We start from the raw sequence: 21,208 nt of genomic DNA on the forward strand, positions 1-21,208 counted from the left end.
ATTATCTTTTTTGTCCTTTTCTTTAAGTAACAAACAAACTCTTTTTGTGGTACGTGTTCTTTGATCTAAATAAATTGACTGCGTTTCTCCCTGGCCGCAGACGTATAACCTCCAATACTGTGCGCAATATTAATAATAATGTAGACCCTCTTGTCGTATCGTGTTTGTCTAATAATAATAAGATACATCGTATTACCTCAATACCATGCTGTCAAATGATTCAAGTACATCGGTTGTCCCGGTCACGATACTTAACATTTTGTATATAATAACTTTATATAAAAATTTCTTGAGAAACTATTCTATTATGCAAAAAATTTTGAATTATACTTTATACTTAATTCTTTTTATACCTTTGTCCCCGTGGACGAAGGATGGAAATTATCCCTTCATATATAAACTTATTTAAAAAAATGTCCTTTGTCTGGAACACAATGCGACTATTATGGAATACCTTTTATGGTATAGCATTTACTTAATACAATATTTAATTAATTGTTCAGTAAATATAATAGCAACCTTGAGTTTATTTATTGAGTAGGGTCGGTAAATAAACCATAATATTGTGAACTGTATTTAGAAAATGGGGAGGATTAAAAAGTACTACAAATGTAATTAATAAAAAACAAATATTTAGTTTATATCTCTTTAATACAACATTTAGTTGTTCTTTTATATATTTCTTTGAAACCGTAAGAAAATTTTCTAAAACTTTGGTGTTTACCATTTTTTGAATTTGCTATAGAAAGGCAAAAAATACGATATAGGGTTTGTAGAATATTGTATAAATGACCAAGTACATGAAAATAGTTAATTCGTAAGGTCAAGAATGGCAAGGAGAAAAGAAGGCCATGAGGGTATTTTAAAATTTCCTTGAGGTACAGTCTAAAAAAAGTGCTTGTTTATTTAACATTTTCTTCGCATTTCCTATAAAAAGTTATAGCCTGCGTAACAGAATCGGCAACACTAAATAGCTAATTTCTCGTTGAGAATGAAATAATTTAATGGGGAGTGTATGCATAATTTTCAGTGAATTTACTTATTTAATTTAAAAACAATATCGCTTCGTTATACAAGTTTTCTTCAGGGTATAAAACAGTTGACAATACATTAAGAATAAGACATATTTTTATTTCTTATGTTTGTCATTACATTTCCCGAACTTATACAGAATATACAGAAAATCCCATCGATACTACAAACATAATCACACGCCGCAGAATGCTTTTACGAAACTATTAACACATGAATAATATTGCAACTATTTGAATAATATTTACAAAACAGATATCAGTTTGTTCAATGTCAAGGTTTTAAGTCTCACAAGTTTCACCAAATATCTGGCGCGTCTCAAGGATCTACACTTGGACCCTTACTCTTTGTTCTTTTTATTAAATGGCTTATCTACAAGTACATCATTTAAGGTATGCAGATGACTATTGTGCGAAGTAAACAAAACACCATTGCCGATTGTTACATGTTACAGAATGCATTTAATGTTATTAGTCTATGGTGTCAAAATAATAATTTAACGCTAAATAATTCCAACTGTAATATTGTTACATTCACAAGAAAACAAATTATGTCTTATTTAATTATAAACTAGATAATATAACATTGCATAGACCTGATCACATAAAAGACCTTGGAGTTATATTTGACGCAACATTATCTTTTACAAAACTTCCGGTCGAAACCAGAAGGTGAAAACATATCCAATCGATCAATCGGGCAAGGTCCCTTTACTATGAATATAATGTAATTTTACATTACATTGATGTATTCTTACTATGCAGCATAAGGGAGAAATATTCAACTTTCAAGGGCCGTAGGTCCAAAACAAAGGAATTTCAGACATTGAAACTTTTGATCCACGCGATCAGAACTGTCACATAGCAAAGTTTCAAAAAAATTTGCCCGAAAACCACTTTTCATAAGGATTGTGCGGAGTCCTGTAACGTACTTGTTCATAATTTCTTCCTAAAAAAACTATTCTACGCAATAAACTTAAACTATACCGCTGTTTATAAATATACATATATACTTCATCTCGTACTTTTTATTTGTAGGGAGTCATATGCGAAAAAAATACATATATTATACGATACTACTAAATACAGCAATTACCTATATTCTACATATACAGGGTTGGCCAGAAGTACGGAATAAAATTCATATCTTTTGAATGAGTTATTTTTTTTTAAACGTCGAAACACGTTAACTGATTTTGATTTTTTCCCATCTTTCGGTTATATAATAATTAATTTTTCTTCAACCCCCTAACCTCCAGCTATCCCTACTTTTTTTTCAAATAAAACCAAATAAACAAGTTTTATTTTTTCAATAACAAGTTTTTTTTCATTTAGAAATTGAAACAACTAGATAATTTACAAAAATAAACTCAATGTCGCAAATGCTGAAAATGTCATCCATTCACTATTTGGTATTCTCCAAGACGATAGTAAAAGCTGTCCACAGCATTCTGAATGACTTCAGCTGGTAAATTATGCATCTCTGCCCTAATCTCGTTCTTTAAATTCTCAATATTATCCGGTCTGTCCTGGTAGACTCTTTCATTCAAATATCCCTAAAGAAAATAATCCAAGGGTGTTAAGTCGGGGGATCTTGGCGGCCATTCAACTGTACTCCGTCTACCAATCCAGCGATTTGGAAACATTTCATCCAAGTATCTTCGAACATCAATACCAAAATGTGGGGAAGCGCCATCTTGTTGGAACCAAATTCTTTCATTCGGTATATCTGGATCAATTTCATGAAGGAAAATCACAGCTAGAGCAGGTATCAGGTCAAATGTTAGGAAATCCAGGTAGCGTGCGGCAATAAGATTTTCTTCAAAAAAGAATGGGCCCAAGATTCTGTTGTTGATGATACCTGCCCATACATTAACTTTCTGTGGATGCTGCGTATGCGATTCGCAGGTCCAGTGTGGATTTTCCTGGGACCAAAAGCGATATTGTGCCTGTTAACCACTCCATTTAAATAAAACGTAGCTTCATCCGAAAAAAATATGTTTCGTTGAAAACCATTATTGTTGTCACACCGTCTCATCATATCCTCACAAAATTGTAATCGCCTATCATAATCCTCTTCCAAAAGCTCTTGGACAAGAGATACCTTATAGGGGTGGTATTTCTGTTGTTTCAGAAACATTCGAATTGCAGTTCGAGAAGCATCGTGATTGCGGGCCAATGAAACAGTTGAAGTATGAGGATTTTCAACAAGTTCTAATGCAATGTCTAATTTCTTTTCTTCATTCAAAGCACGTGCCCGTCCAGTTTTGGACAAAGTCTGTACTGTACCGTGTTCCTCAAATTTGTGAAATATTTTACCAACTATCCCTTGCGAGATTTGGTTTTCGGGATATTTCGCATTAAATAAATCGCACACTTCAGCCTGACTTCTTATTTTGTCTCCACATCCAAGCAATATCAAGATTTCGATGCGTTGCCTTTCCGACAATATCATTGCAATTCAGTAAATAACTTGATTTTGAGACAATAGTAACGTTTCGAACTCAAATTTACAACTAAAGCGAAAAATTAACCAGAAAGCCTGGCAAGTAAGTGGTGCCAAAAAAACGCAACATAAAAAATATATATATTTTTTGCGTTAGCAGCGATAGGTACAGTTTCAAATTCTTTATTTTATTCTGTGCAAATTCATGGAGGATAACACTGAAGATAATTAAATTTTGTTTCACTTGTTAAGTAGGTGTTTTATACAACCCTAAAAACATTGCTATTGAAAAAATAAAACTTGTTTATTTGGTATGGCTGGATTCGGTTTTCTATAAGCTTTTCAACGAGCCCCCTCATGCCTTATGTTACCATTTGAAAAAAAAAGTAGGGGTAGCTGGGGGTTAGGGGGTTGAAGAAAAATTAATTATTATATAACCGAAAGATGGGAAAAAATCAAAATCAGTAAACGTGTTTCGGCGTTTTAAAAAAATTAACTCATTCAAAAGATATGAATTTTATTCCGTACTTCTGACCATCCCTGTATGTACTTCACAACATAGATTGGAATATCCTATTTAAATTTTAAAATAGCAATTTTAGCTTTTGTTACAATAAAACCATAAAAAAAATATGCTTTTGGTTGTAACAGAGGCATAAGCCGTACGATGAAAAAATGCCGTAAAAATATAAGGCCTCATTTAATATTGGAATGGAATGATTTTGGGTAAGAACATCCTAGTAAAGAAGACATGATAAAGCTTACAAATTTATGCTATAAAACAGGACTTGCTACAATGAATTTTCAAATTTATGTTTAAAGATTTTGGGTGGTCACACGATATTACTCACAGATCGTCACTTTATAACTGCGATATAACCGGACATTTATTATTCTTAACTTTCGAGGTATTTCATTAAATTTATATACACTTCTTCGCGTGTTATCGCCCCTCATTTATTATTTCAGTATAGATATCCCTAAACCCCCTTTGTTTACCCTTGCTGTTGAACTATTTACCTAAGCGAGATAAAATGCAAATATATTTTTAAAATGTCTTGCAGAATTAAATAATTAATAAATCCAGTTGTTCTAGGTTCAAATTACGGTGTTACTGTTTTATGTCGTTTTCCCATAGATGAAAAGTAAAAATTGTGTTTATATGAGAATAAGGACTTAATGAAGAGTCCTCAATATTTCAAAGGTTTCATCTATTGTAAGTTTTGATGAAACAATTATTTATGGAGCAAATGAATATTAGTATTTTTTAATCACTTCTAACAGTCTTAGTGTTGACATTGATAAAAGACCTTTCTTATTCATCCATCTATCATATTTTCGTAATGATAGACTGACATCGATAGTAGCTTTAAATAGTATCAATGTAGATGAAAATATCATGGCAGATTACAGTTGGATGTTGCAAAAAGAGATGATGAAAGGAGAAAAAGAAATGAAATCCTCTACCAGATTATTCAAAGATAAAGGAGTGCGACAAAGAAAGAGAAAGTATAACTAAAATCGATTGCACTGGTTTATTACAACCTATGTATATATGTAGTTTTATAACTGGTTTTGCCGATTTTCTGGACTCACTCGCAACTACGGAACTACGTCCCAAGATTTCAAGTATACCATGATTGCTGGGTATTCCATTGAACGTAAAGTTGTAGAGGATTACCTATAGAATTAATTTTATCTACGTATATCCAAGATATGCCTGCAGTATTGAATGATTACTATGTATCGTATGTGGATTAATAATTTAGGTTCATGGACTATTAAATACGCTCGCGTCATTCACTTGTGTGATATATAAGGTGCATAAACCTCTCTCTTTTCAGGTTATAAACTCGTCGTTTGAGTTTGAGTGATGACTTTAATCCGTCGGACGTGACTGATTTTTAGATTTTAGAGGTGATTTTCAGGTGCTCATCCGACGTTGTGGGATTACAACAGTCTTCAAATGCCCAATATTCGCAATGAGCTCCACGAACATGATGAATTGACTTTGCTAAACTAAACACCCGCGAAATGTGGAACATCGCTTAATTTTTAGGTTGTAAGTATAAGAAAAATAATGTGTAACTATTAAATAAACTCAGTTATTACACGTTCTCAAAAACGACAAAAAGTTAATCTAAATAAACCTATGTTAATTGTTCAAAATGCTGAAAACCAGTTTGGCTGACAAAAGACGTAAATATTGAAAAATGTTCTAGACTAACATCTTTTAAGAAGGCAGTAAACAAGCGTATTTAGTAGAGAAGAGGCGGGTAGATTTTTTATGGAAGCATTGGACGACAATTTTTTTATGATGAAGGTAGGTCGGATTTATTTTATTATTTGTTAAGATTGGTTCCAACCACAAGAAAATGTAAAAGGTTCTAAAGGTTTTTTATTATTCAGGCCAACTTAACCATAGGATTAACGGGAACCTGGCGTCGAGAAGAGTTGGCCAAATAATGTTAAATGACATCGTACAGGATAACGTTCTTTTTATTAATATTCCCCATTCAAAAACACATTTATGTAGAAAATTAATAATGGGATGAAAAATCATTACAAGTACGGAGAGTACATAGCTGAGAATGTGCGCTAATTACGTGGAATTTTCAGTAGAACGAACGCCTCAAATAAAATAACTGTAAAAAATTAGTTGCCAAATTTGAGTGATAGTGTGACGGAAATTCCGGTGCGTCGTCGGACACTGCAATTAAACATTTCAAAAAGCACAATGCAGAGGATTTTAACAAAAAATCTGCATTTGCATCCATTCGAGATTCAGCTGACCCAGGAATTTAAACCAAGCCACCATTTAATGCACCGGTTATGTGGATGATGGAGAATCAACAATTTTGCTAAGAAAATAATATTTAGCGCATTTCCATCTTAGTGGGTATATAAACAAGCAAAACTGTCGAATTTGTGGCAGAAACAATCCTCGGATCATTCAAGAACGACCACTGTATATCCAAAGAGGGTCAGTGTGGTGTGGATTTTACGCTGATGGGGTTATTGGTCCGTTCTTTTTTTAAAATGAGGTTAGAAACGCATTGAATGTCAATGGAGAACGATATCCAGAGATATTATTGAACTTTTTGTGGCCTCATTAGACTGGCATGGATTTGGATGACATGTGGTTCCAGCAGGGTGGTGCCATCTGCCATAAGCACGTGAAACTATCCACTTGTTACGGAGGAAATTTAATGGACGTCTCATCGCACATAACAATGAAGTGACTTGGCCACCAAGATCATGCGATCTTACGCCATGCTACTTTTTCCTGTGGGGATTCGTAAAGTCCAAAGTTTATTCTGCTCAAATGAATATCATTCCTGAATTAAAAATTCGGAGAGTTATCTACGAAATTCAGCCACAGATTTGAGATGCGTGAAGCGTGATACAGATTTTTTTTAAAAGATGTCAAGTATGCCAAATGAGTCGCGACGGACATCTGTCCGATATCTTTTATATTTAATGTTCGCCCTTTAAAAATATGTAAAAACTTTGCCAACTTTTTAATTAATAAAATTTTTTTTCCTGATATGGAACCCTGCGTTTCTTTTGAGACACCCTATGCTCAGAGGAAGGAATATTTCATCAAACACGTGTCGTTGATGCCTTCGCCAGTAACACACAATTGACTGCTTTTATACTGTAAGAAAGAAGAGTCTACCAATCAAGTTGTTGGAATGAAAAAATGAAATTACCAGATCCTAAAACCTACACAGTGCTGTTTAGACGGACGTCCACAACGCTATTGGCAGACACCGCGCCGAAGGGATCTCAAACGCCGCGACGGATGGAAGTTGTGCGCTGTAACAGAGGGATATGCGGCCGAATCGGTAAAAAACAAGACAACTTGACGAATCAAAGGCAGCATTATAATCAATAATCTCCTCTACTAAGACATCCTTTAGCGAATTTGTACCATATATTAACCTTCCAGTCGGGGCGTCGGGTCTCTGAGAAACGGCTTTTCGGAGTCTTTGGCAAATCTCGACAAAACTTCGTGTAGCGCTGTAAGATCTTCCCACATCGGTCGTTAGTTTAATTGTAGCAAGTGGTAAAAATGTAGTCCTTGTGATTTAGTTTTTTAGTCCAAGCATTCTGTCACGGATTAATGTTAAATTTGCAGAAATTATTACCTGGACAAAAAAAATATGACCGTATAGAAAATTAAATTTTAAATTGAATTTCTTATTCTTTAAACTCGATCAAAAATGGCGAACATGGTTAAAAAAAATTACAAAGTTGCAAAAAACGGTTTTTCTAAAATAACTTAAAAAATATAGCACCTATTGAAAAATTTTAAATGAGAAAGTTGTAGGTTTTAAAAAGATCTGTCAACTGATTTTTTGAAAGTATCGATTGCTTTGTTACTTTTCGAGATATATCGAAAAAACCGTTAAAAATCTTCTCTTTTCTCTTCTTCTATAACTCGTTTACATTTACCTGCCCATGTTTGCTATTTACTGCAAGCATAGCCCGCGGCAAGCCAAAAAAGCACATTTTTGAAAAATTTAAAAATATTAATTATTTTTCGAGATATATCGATTTTTTGAAAAAAAAGGCGCTCTGAAAATTGGCTAGATCTTCTAAGCGGATAGCCCTATAGTAACGATTTTCGGTTTATTTTCTTCGTAAAGAGTTATATTATCATGCTGTTAAAAAATGTTGACGATTTTATTAATTTTAAGGATAAGAAATGACTGAAAAAGTTGCACTTTTTTTGGGTATGTTTTTTTCAAATAACTATTTCAATTTTTATTATTTTTTTGTACTTAATCTGGGGTAGCTAAATACGAATATTATAGCATTTTCGCCTTAGAAGCAGAATAGACCCGCAAATGTTTAGTTTTCTTTCTTTAAAAGTCATTTTCATAAAATAAAAATTGAAATAGTAATTTGAAAAAAACATACCCAAAAAAGTGCAACTTATTCAAAGTCATTTTTTGATCCTTAAAATTAATAAAATCGTCAACATTTTTTAACAGCATGATAATATAACTCTTTACGAAGAAAATAAACCGAAAATCGTTACTGTAGGGCTATCCGCTGAGAAGATCTAGCCAATTTTCGAGAGCGCCTTTTTTTCAAAAAATCGATATATCTCGAAAAATAATTAATATTTTTAAATTTTTCAAAAATGTACTTTTTTGGCTTGCCGCGGGCTATGCTTGCAGTAAATAGCAAATATGGGCACGTAAATGTAAACGAGTTATAGAAGAAGAGAAAAGAGAAGATTTTTAACGGTTTTTTCGATATATCTCGAAAAGTAACAAAGCAATCGATACTTTCAAAAAATCAGTCGATAGATCTTTTTAAAACCTACAACTTTCTCATTTAAAATTTTTCAATCCGTGCTATATTTTTTTAGTTATTTTAGAAAAACCGTTTTTTTCAACATTGCGATTTTTTTAACCGTGTTCGCCATATTGGATCGAGTTTAATGAACAAGAAACTCAATTTAAAATTTAATTTTCTATACGGTCATATTTTTTTTGTCCAGGTAATAATTTCTGTAAGCATTTCTCTAATGCTTGGACTATTTATTGTACGATAAGTCTGTGAGACCCGGCGCCCCGGTGTGAAACAATTTTATTTCTGTGGTAAGTTTTAATTTTCTTTATTACAATATTGTAATTTTTTAGTAAAATTAGGCACAATATGGCGTAAAGTATATTTTTCAAAAATATATATAATATTTGAATTTTTGTTTTAGATAATGAGTTACTAGGCAGAACAAGAACGACTGCGTCGTCTATGGGATCTATGGGTCTAAGTCATCTTCAACTTTGGTGTCCAACATGCTCAAGTATTGCCAAAAATCAATAAACATTAATTTTTGACTTTAATGTAACATGTTTATACATAAAAAAATAAGTTTCGTGTTTTACTTTGCATCCACATTTTGAAAATTATGCATTTTGTGTACTGTTTTTTGTTACAATTTATGTATTTGTTTTTCATAACTTAAGTTTTTTTTGTATTTATAATGTAAATAAAGGTTAGTTCTATTGTATAAATATGTCGTATTAACAAAAAAATTGTTTACCAAAAAAATAATGGCTACGGGTCTCTAAGACCTGTTTGGTGTTACAACTTAAAGCGCCCCGACTGGAAGGTTAAAATAAAAAATGTTAGTAATTCGACCATAACGTATCTATAAGTTTTTTTGGTTTCGTTCATTTATTATGCTACTTTTTTTAAGTTTAATACATTTATATAATACTGTGTGAGGGAAATCTGCTAAACATGATTGTTTAACATTACAAATTTTGAGGTTATTTATTGGTGTAGATGCAAAATTGGCAACCCTATAACATTTTCATTAATTAAAATTACCTTTTATTTTGCTCAACTGCGTTTTTATTGTAAATTTCGATCCATTTTTGTCCTTAGGGATTTCAAATATCACAACAGCAAGTTAGTTAATTCAATACAACGGGGGTTGTGGATCTCACTTCATAAAAAGCAAACACAGACATATAAGTATGCCTACAGGCATTTCAGTAGCGTGATGATTGAAAGCTGTCGCCGACCCACACTTACTAAATGTATCTGCTTCGTCTTATTTTTCTTTTGGAGAAAAATATGCAGGTATATTTTTATTCAAGGTCCTACACTGCATCGTTTGCGACGTAAATACAAAATAAAAATTTAAAATGAAGCTACATTATTTTTCTTAGTAATAAGTTGAGATCGGAAATGTTAGGACGGCTGCAATGTGGTACAGGGTTGACCGTATGCCAGGTCCTCTTTATGTAAAATAATAATTATAATATCAAATAAGGAAAGCGATTGTAGAACATAATTAACAGTTTTTCCCAGTGCGGTTAATCGTCTCCGACGATCGATAAATATCCATATCAAAACCGAAAATGATCGTTCAACATTTACCGAGGTGACAGGAGCATATTCTATTTACCCGATTAGAGCATTAACTACTTCACATTTTAGTAATCCCACTATCCGCGTTATTGCCAGAATTTCACATCAGGAGGACCGTATCTCGAATCAGAAGTGAATGAAAAGAAATAAAATAAAATGTATTTGTTTGGAAAAAAGTTATGATAATTTGTTACCTAAACTCGGCGTAAATTTTCACCACCATGAATGCTGTAAAACACTTCGAAATTATGGATGTGAAGATTTCAATTTGGAAAAATAGTTAAACTCCTCAACTATCTTTCTTAATTGAAATATTAATCTGAACAACATACGCCCCATCGTTAAATGTGCAATGTGTGCTGACATCTCTGATAAAAAAAATCACTAGGTTTCTCAGTAACTTCAGATGTATATTTTCACATTTGTATATGTCTGCCTTTGATCTGAAGCTTCGCATCGATCAATTTATTCGCTACGATCTAGCGGCATCCTAATGCCTGCTCTGTCGGCCTTGTGTGCCGGTGAACAATCCCGGTTTTTTTTACTGAGGGACGTTAGCCGTACATTTCTTTGTCTTTCGTGCGTATATGGGTGAGTTTGACGTTTTACTTGATCGAGTGTATGCCACGTGTTTTTATGGCTGTCAGTAGCAGTGTGTATCATGAGCATAGTGCGGCACACGACTTGACCACAGATTTAGCCTATTTCTGTTACTACAACGTATTTTGCCATTTACTAGCATAATATACACAGATTACTACTATTTATTTACTTGATTGCTGCTACAAAGTTTCCAATATCTAGTAACAAGCTACATTGTGTAAAAATATTAAAATCTACTTCTGGTGAATTTTATACAGAATGTTCTACAATATTCAAGAGATTATTCCTTTGTTCATCTAAGATAAAAAAAAAACTTAACGTACCAGGGACTATTGATTGGTGTTCGAAATCTCTGAAGAAATTTTTTCATAAAGTTATGAAATCTTGTCTAATGAATTAACTAATTAAAGGTAAATATATTCACTATAACATCCAACATGTTGAAACCCATGAATATTTTGGAAATTGAATTAAGAAAGAAAAAATTGTGTTATTTTACATGTATGAGGAGTGGCTGCATTTTGAGGTACTTATGAGAGTATGAACATTCTGATCAAAGTTAATTTTCGTTAGATATTTACTGAACGAGTGTGATTTATTATTATCATACTTCTCTTAAAAAAAATGTATAAAAAACTTATTTATTAATTTGCGAAATATTATTAGTTTACTTTAATAATAGGTAGGTATTTTACATCATTTGGATTGAAGCTCGTGTAATAACAAAAACTGTTCGTTTCTTAGGAAACAGAATTAAATTAAATTCCTTCCTTACTCGAATGTATAAACAAATTGTTTTAATAAAGTAAGAAGTAAATCGAAAAGCGTTGTCAAATAAAATTAAACTTAGATTATGCTTTTGATATTTCTCGAATAGTATTTTTTGAACCCTTTTTTACTCTATAAAATATCCTGTATACTTAATTACTGTATACTTAATTAATTTAATAATAACTAGTGACATATTATTTTAGTGCCAGAGATCATGATTTCTTAAAATTATATACATTCAAAACGGCTAATATTGTTTTAGTGACTTTTCATTATTTGCAATTTTCTTATTGGATTTCAATGAACTCAATGGCATAAAAAATTACAATATGACCTCTTATAATTTTTTATAGAATATTCTGAAGAACGTGAAACTCTAAGCTATATTCCATACATCGTCATATTTGAATTAACGTTCTTTCAGGACGTCCGTATGCCGAATATTTTAAAACTTTAAAAAGGTTAAAAATGTTAAGGATGACATCTCGGATGACATTTACAATAAATAATTGTGTAAAATCAGCAAACACTGAAAGTTATATAACATCGTTTTACAAGAAGCCGTAGATAATGTATTTTTTTTATGCCAATATGATCACTGTAGTCTAATAAGAAAATTATAAATAATGATTGGTCAATAAAACAATAACCGTTTTCAATGCGTACAACTAAAATAGTATATTGTGCAATAATTGGGGTAAGTTGTCTATTGCCCACGAGAGCGGAGTTGAGCGCACGAAGTGAGTGCACTCATCCGCTCAAGTGGGCAATAGACAACAGCACGAATTGCACATATAGTCCAGTTAGTAGAGGTTCGGCCTGTGTCAAACCTTGATAACCCGTAAATAACTTCACAGGCCTGCTTTAAATAATGAGTACAATAACAGGCTAATTTGCTGACAAAGTATTTTATCAGGAAAAAAAGTTATTAACAATTTAATGGTGAAAATTTTTTTTAGTAGTTTTCTTTAAATACGTACGTGTGGGGTAAACCTTTAATTTTAAGTAAACAATTGTTTAAATTTACTGTTGCATATTTCGAATAGTATACAAGCGCCGAAGAGCGGAGCTCACACTCGAAAATGAAAAGTTAAAGGTTTACCCCACACGTACGATTTTGTGTTATGTTGATATGTTGAATAATGTACGACTACGGCTAACAGGCGCAAAATGTTAAGTAGCTTAGGATCTGAACGATGAAAATTATTATTTTTTTATTATAGGTAATTGTGCTGGGTAATCTACCGTGATGGAATATTTTATAAATATACATATATATTTTTCCAAAAATTAAAAAAACAGTGAATTTTGCAAATTGCTTTTGGTTTCTGCATATTTACACTATGTATATACCAAATTTCAAGTGTCAGCAAAACTTCAAACAAATTTGGCAAAGTTTCGAGTTTCAGATGGCGATGGATGTATAAAACCTTATAGAACAAAAAGTTTTGCTCTCCTGATTTTCGGCTTTAGCGTCATTATTGTATATATATTGAACAATAGTTTTCGAAAGTTTTATCACTTTTTGTTTATAATTGAAATTTTTACAGCAACTTTAAAAAAATTGACGTTTTATACCGTTTTTTCAATCTCACGGCTTTGTTATTACAAATTTCGTAATCGGACCACCGCCATTTTGTAGCTATTNGAATTCTAATAAAGAATAAAACGCATTTCTTTCAGTGTAGAAATGTTATTTTGTTCCGTTTTAATATCTCATTTCCAGGAATCCAGGATGCATTGAAATATGAACGTTTCGATTACTATTTATCTCCGTCTCATTCATGGTTAATTGCTGTATGGACTTAATTATATATTTCTTTAAATCAAGTTTCCGCACATATACATACATGGCAATTTCGATCACAAGACGTATGATTAGGGTTAACTTGGCCAATTTTATCCTTAATTTTTCAAAAATTGATGCATTTCATATCTTGTGAAGTACCTACATTCATTAATTTTGTTGGGTTTGGCACACTTAGGACAGACTACTGAATTTTTACAATGCTGGGCAGCATGTTCGTAACCACAACATGCCAATGGCATTATAAACTGGACAAGAGTAGTACCAGAGAACACTATACCAACGAGAAGCGACAGAATAGGCGGTTCCTTTGATGTTTTGTGGTCACGCTAGAGTCTACCGATTTGACAGAAACACAATCGTTTACACTGAGAGAAGTTACACTTTTGGATAGATGTACACTGAACGAACTGCATCAGTATCAAACATTATTCATATAATACAAAGAATAACTGTGGTAAAATGTAGACAAATTATATATAATATATAAAAAAATAAAACAAGATGTTTTGCAACTAATATTTTTATTAAACAGATATAATATTTTTCTGCAATATTTGAAATGGTTTTTTAAAAATGACAATGCAATAACTTCTTTGGGACAATCCTCCACAATTTTTGCCTCTAGCTCTTCTTGCCCATTTCTAAGTTGAGGAAACTGTATAGGTATTCCGTTTGGCAATAAGGTTATTCTTACATTCCCTTTACCAATATATTTGGTTTCGAAATGGTGTTCACAAAGCCTATAATTCTTATAGACATCCACAATCCTAGGCAATAAATCGAGTCTATTGCAAGTTTCTATCCACACTCGAGCACTGCAAACAAAAATAAAAATTCTCCTAAAGATATTCTCTATACTTATGCAATACCATATTACAAGAAAACATACCACATTATTTTAAAAATCAAAATACTTTTTTCTGATTTACAGTTTATAGGTAGGTACTTAAAATAATAATAATAATAATAATAATTACCTTTCTAATCCTTACGTAATCTCAAAAGGGTTAATCCTTCACCAGTTTTGGATGAACAATCGCGAAAAGCACAATAATAACATGCATTTTATTGATTTCTAGTTAATTTTAATTGTAGATGGAAACGAAATACAATACAAATAAATCCACTATCAATTAACATTATACAACACAACTGACCACCGCCAATAAACTATTACTCCTTTCTTCTATTTATATTTGGCGGCTCTGACAGCCACTGACAACAACATAACCCAATTCACGCATGCGCATACGAAAACTGTTTACGCAGAAAGCCTTGCTGTCGCTTCTCGTTGATATAGTATTCTCTGGTTTTATTGGCAATTCGCGTGCGACAAGTAAGATTACCGCACGCAAATATACGGCAAACAGCTAGTTACCGACCTAAAAAAACATGCGAAAAGATAGGACTTATCCGTCATGAGTAATAAAAAAAATAGGTGATTCATTATGCTTAACAATACATTTCATATTTCACTGAATAGATTAATAAAATAATCAAGCATATTGTTAAAATAATCGTTTCTTGAACAACAAATGATCAATTGAACAAACAACGTTTTACTAAAAAAAATGGCCCGATAAATTAGTAGGAGCTACTATGTACTCACTCTCTGGTATAGAACTTTTTTTAATGCAAATTGTATATATTGATTTTATTTAAAATAACCAAATATAACAAAAATTGTAAGTCATCGTTTTATCTGTCAAAAGTTTAAACTAGATCTCTAATGTACCTCAGTATAAAACTATAACAAATTTTTACATTTAAATACCTACTATTGTATGTAGTTTAACAGACTCATTAGTATTCTCCTCAAGTTTCATATGCTTTTTATGAAGAATTTCCAAAATATTATTCTGACAAACCGTTTTGTATCGAGCTTGTCTGTAATTTAGAACCGCTTCCAATAATATTTGTCTGTAATAAAGTCTTGTATATACCTGAAGGCATGTATCGTACTCGGTGGATACGTGGTCTGTTTAAGCTTGGTAAATATCCAAGTTAGTTTACGTTTATTTTATTTTAAGCCAACCATGCAAACTGCTACACACAACGTTATTTGCTGTTGAGAATTTTAATGCTTATGAAATAATTTATAACACCTAATTGAAGGGGTGGTTCGAGAATTGGAGCTATGTATCGTTTTTAATTGATAATTAAAAAAAACTGAAATTTAATAAAGTTGAAACTTTTAACTTTATACAACAAATTTTTATACGCCAGTGCATATAATTTTATAGGATAGCAGTGTATCTGCAGAAGTAATAAACTTAAAATCTGTTCTTAATTAGTAATAAGCAGTTTCAATATCTACAAGATTCATTCCAGAAAAACCGTTAGATAAATAACGTTTAAAATTTTATTATTAATTATATAAAAAAACACATTATTTTTTGGTTTTACACTCTTCCTGCTCATAGTAAGTATGTATAATTCGTTATTTGTTAATAATTAAAGGAATATGTTAGTTGATTTTACATAAAAATTATGTCGTGGCTTCTGATTGGCCGTTTGCCTATCATCATTATCGCTCAGCATATTAAGAGGATCATACACCCTCATATAATATTGGAATCTACTCGCCTGTAAGGGTATTTCTAGGATGCTCAGGCGTCTCCCACCTCAACTGAGGCTTGGGATAGATAACATCGATACGATCGCTCTTCTTCATTGACGACGAGATAGTTTGTCCTTGGGATAATGGTCCACGTTCTATTTGCGTGTCTAAAAACTCATAACACTTGCACACTGCTTTAGTTTATGTTTTTACTTTGCTTGTTTTTTAAGGTTTGTAACTGAAGCTTTGGTTTTTTGCACTTGGACTTTGTTTTGTGGTACACTGTCGAGTATATGTATAGGGTGTGGCATGTATGATCTATAAAAATTAAACTACAGCTTCCTGATGATATTTGTAATAGAAAACTCATATACGAAAAAGTTCTATCTTCACGTTTTTTTTTTGTAAATTAAAGTTTATTCATTCAACGAAAATGAAGGCCGACCCTGTGTTATTTATTAAAAACTTTGGAAATGTTTTTATGCAACCCAATATGCAACCTTATAATTTAAGTCGATATAATCTAATACTAGTAATACTAAAAGATGGTTAGGTTACATTGTCAAAAAATTTGTGCAGTCAACTGATTTTGTATTCGTATTGAATTCATTTCATTATTAAATATTAAGCATCGTCCATCGACCCATCAGTGTTAAAAAGTAAAAGATTCCAGACAAAAGTTTTTATTTTGTAATTCCACGATAGGGACAGTATAATTTTTATAAAGAAGTATAAAATAAGAATATCGTGCCGATTACATTAAAAACGAGATTCTTATTTCTGACTTTGATTAATTTTTTAGTTTTTTGCATAAACTAGTTTTACAATGAACCGAGAAAACAATGCATTTACTATTTCTGAACATGTCGATATTGTGTTAGTATTGCAGTCGGAGAAAATGCGCTCCGCGGCGACTAGGTTGTACCGGGAATAATGACCACAACATCACCCCCCCCCCCATGTGCAAATACAATGCTACAGTGCGTTCAATGGCTGCGAGATACGGGAAATGTTATTCCTCGAGGAGAAGGACGTGGTCAGCAAGTGAACCTTAATGTTGAAGATGCAATGTTGGAAAATCTTGACGAAGACCACACAATTGAATGATGGCCACAACATCACCCCCATGTGCAAATACAATCCTGCAGTGCGTTCAGCGGCTGCGAGATACGGGAAGTGTTATTCCTCGAGGAGAAGGACGTGGTCAGCAAGTGAACCTTAATGTTGAAGATGCAGTGTTGGAAAATCTTGACGAAGACCACACAATTAGTACTCGACGACTCGCACAGCAAGTAAGAACCTCATCTCGTACCCTACTGTCTGCAACCAGTTCAACAGATTTTACCCTCAGATTGTGATCAACGAATGCGTTTTGGCAATGTGCCAATCAAGTAGACTGAGTGCGTCGATGCCATGCCTGTATCTGCGGCTAATGGGGATCAATTTCAACATTTTCTCTAGAAATTTATTTCATTTTGTTCCATATTTTAATGGAGTTTGTCTCTTACAGTCTGAAGCTCTTACATACGCATGACATAAAGTGAGCACAAGAAATCAGAGAACAACATAATCATGGTAAAACAAGTTAAATGTGAAATAAAGAAGTCGTTATTGCAATATCTGGGCGGTCACGACAAAATACATATTTTAACATGTAATAAATAATGAACAATCTTTAATAATAATTGTAACAATTTTATATTAGAAAAATATACGCCCCTGGGCGTAAGACAATGAAGGCTAAACACATACAGAATCATTATCATGAAACATCTATATTTTACGAACAACGTAATCATGACAAAAACAAGTTAGATGTGAAACAAAGGAGTCATTATTGTAATGTCTGGGGGCCCACACAATATATTTTAACATGAAATAAATAATGAGCAATCGTTAGTAATAATTATAACAATTTTACCTTAGAAAAATATATGCCCTTGAGCATAAAGCAATGGAAGCTAAACATACAAAGAATTATTATCATGAAACATCTATAACCATCACAATCATAAGATTACATAGAACAATTAACAACAAAGTACTTAAAGAATATTACCTGCTAACTAATACCGGTTAAACACTTAAATTTCCACTTCTATATTTTTCACACTACACTGATCGCCTTACTTTTCACTCCGCGCTGTTCTCACTTCAACCGTCTATCTTCAACTATCTAGGCTTCCTTCCAGAATGCCCCACCCAGGCGTTTGCTTTTTTTGCGCTTTCTTCTACCGACCGTTAATATTACTTTTTCATTATTATGCAAAGCTCATGTAACAGGTGACGTCAAAGTTGATAAGATAAGTACGGTTTTGCACACTACCCTTATTTTTTATTTGAAAAAAACTATATTCAAACATTTTTCATATATAAAAAATTAATATTTGTTAAAAAAATTGGCAAAATCAAGTTCTCGAACAACCCCCTAGTGAGCGATAAATGTCTATACGATTAGAAATAACATTACAAAATAAAAGGTTTTTACTTTTTCTCTAATCATACGAATAATTTGTTCTATTAGCCTCAAACTGATTTAAACGGATGCAAACTACCCCTCATGTTCATCCGCCAAAAACAGTATTTCTGTGACATCTCGGGTTCTAATCAATATTTTGGAATAAAACGAAATGGAAATTACTTATAAAAAAAAACAGATATTTCACAAATAATTTTTTTTATTGGTCTAAAACGGATTTAAACTGATGAGTTACTACCCCTGATGTTCATCCCTCAAACTGTTTTTGAGGGTGAACATCACGGGTAGTTTGCATCTGTTTAAATCCGTTTTAGACCAAGAGAAAAAATTATTCGTATGATTAGAGAAAAAGTAAAGACATTTTTCACACACTAGGGGATTACTAGGGAGTTGTTCGCCCCCTAAAATGAGAAATTATTTTTGTCAATTTGTTTACATATTTTTAATATTTTGAATCAATATGAATTTTTTATATATAAAAAAATGTTTGAAAATAGTTTACTGAAATAAAAAATAAGGGTTGCAACCCCCAAACACGGAATCACTTGTGAAACATTTTATTTTTTTAAAAGAAGTAATTTCCATTTTATTTCATTTCAAAATATTGAGATGTCAGAGGAATACTGTTTTTGGGGGTGAACATGAGGGGTAGTTTGCATCCGTTTAAATCTGTTTGCGGCTAATAGAACAAATTATTCATATGATTTGAGAAAAAGTAAAAACTTTTTATTTTGCAATGTTAATTGTAATTGTACAAACATTTTTAGCACACTAGAGGGTTGTTCACCCCCTATAAAGTTGTACTAAGTTTGATAACATCAACTTTGTTACTTTTATCTCCAGCAATTTTTATTCTATTTAATTGTTTTTACGGATAATTTAAATAAAATTAGGCACGTTGTAAATAACTATTAATTCGTCGTATGTGTGTATCAATATCGAAAAATGAAGTAACATGTGGTATCGTATCGTAACACTCATTAAATTTGTAGGAGTTATGAGTTTTAAAAAACACTCTGTATAACACCAAAATTTGTAGATTGAAAGCAAAAGTCCACACCCCAAAAATAATCAAAGTCGATTAATACATGTTCGAGTTATTTACAAAATTCAAAAAAATTTCAGCAACTTTACGGCCATCTAGCGGCCAAACGAAGCGATTTCGGATATAAGTGAATTAGCCTAAATCTACCTATTTTGAGTTCACGAATCTGTGGTCTTCCGTTGTACACGTTATTCTGGGACACCCTGTATAAAGCAATACAGGAAAAGAGCATGATTTAGGTACGATTGGTAGCAATTTGTATTAAAAACATCAATGTCCATGGTCCTTTTGAAGAAAAAATATGTAGGTTAAAAACTATTTATCTCAGAAAAATTAAACATGTCGATATGAAAAGTGTTAGTGATTCTATTTTAGGGGTCAATATACTCTAAAATTATTAGATTTAGTCAGTATTGAAATTATATTAAGTACTAATTTAAATTTAAAAATGTTTAAATCTACACTCATAATCAGTTTTAAATTTCATTACGAAATTTGTCATTTAAATCAGTAAGCAATTGTGTACTATTTATTTCTACTCTTTACCTATTTGTGTTTCTGTACTATTTATTTGTACTCATCATGACAAGTTTGATAAAGTCAAATTAAGCAAATTCTTTTTATGAATGATTCTCTGTTTTTAAATTAAATGAAACATGGGAAGAAAACATAATATTTAAAAAATGGAACTAGTAATTTTTGACACCATTCTTAGAGTAACTGTTATTTACATATTATTTTACTAATTTAACCAAATCAGTTTCATCAAAACAATTTGGAGATATGAGTTAATTTTGACGTCATCATTAAATTATTTTGCTCAAACAAATTTGACATAAATTTAATAGTGTGATGCGGACCCTATTTACTCAACAATGTGTCTGTTCGGTAGTTTATCTCGCGTCTGCAGCTTTAGACAGGTATAGTTAGGTAGACAATTTATTCCACAGATTTTGCCATGATCGTCCTAAATCTACCGACATCACTTTGAGTAACTTCACATCCGCTATAATCGGACGTAAAATAATGAGACACTAAATTCGAGCTATTGATTAACGATGCGAAGCCAAGTTACGATCGATGGAAAAATGTAATATGCATCTCGAGCAGAAGCTGCTTTTTATAGGCGAGAACACATTTTGGCCTCAATATATAAATAACTATTTCTATGCTACTTGTATGAACTGTTACGCCGACCGGGTTCTCATATATATGAAATAATTCTTATTATATTTTTTTTCAGGATTTACCATGTACACTACCTGCGTAATATGGCTGGCTTTTGTCCCCTTGTATTTCGGCACTGCAAATCACGTGGCTCTGAGGATAACAAGCATGTCAGTCACCATCAGTTTATCGGCCAGCGTAACCGTAGCCTGTCTGTTCTCTCCAAAGGTAACAAAAACCCTTTCATTTAAACCACATACCGATGAAGTAAACAGTGAGAAGATTCCTCGAAATTTATTGTCGATGGCGGCACCACTTATTAGGAGATATTTTGAAACATGGCTTGACACACATAGCCCAAAAATGAAGCGTAATTCAGGGAGACATGTATTTACTGTA

The 21,208-nt window shown here is 32.2% G+C and overlaps 1 protein-coding gene across 1 annotated transcript in view; it reads left to right on the plus strand.

Annotated features, from left to right (window-relative positions):
* The window catches only part of LOC108910841 (metabotropic glutamate receptor-like), a 105,486-nt gene that overhangs the window by 61,829 nt on the left and 22,449 nt on the right, over window positions 1-21,208 (plus strand). The window contains exon 5 of the mRNA XM_018715584.2: window positions 20,886-21,037. Within this exon, the coding sequence (XP_018571100.2) occupies window positions 20,886-21,037 (152 nt within the window). The remainder of the gene's footprint in view (window positions 1-20,885; window positions 21,038-21,208) is intronic.

The sequence above is a fragment of the Anoplophora glabripennis genome, unplaced genomic scaffold (assembly GCF_000390285.2).
Source record: "Anoplophora glabripennis isolate ALB-LARVAE unplaced genomic scaffold, Agla_2.0 scaffold483, whole genome shotgun sequence".
Taxonomy (NCBI): domain Eukaryota; kingdom Metazoa; phylum Arthropoda; class Insecta; order Coleoptera; family Cerambycidae; genus Anoplophora; species Anoplophora glabripennis.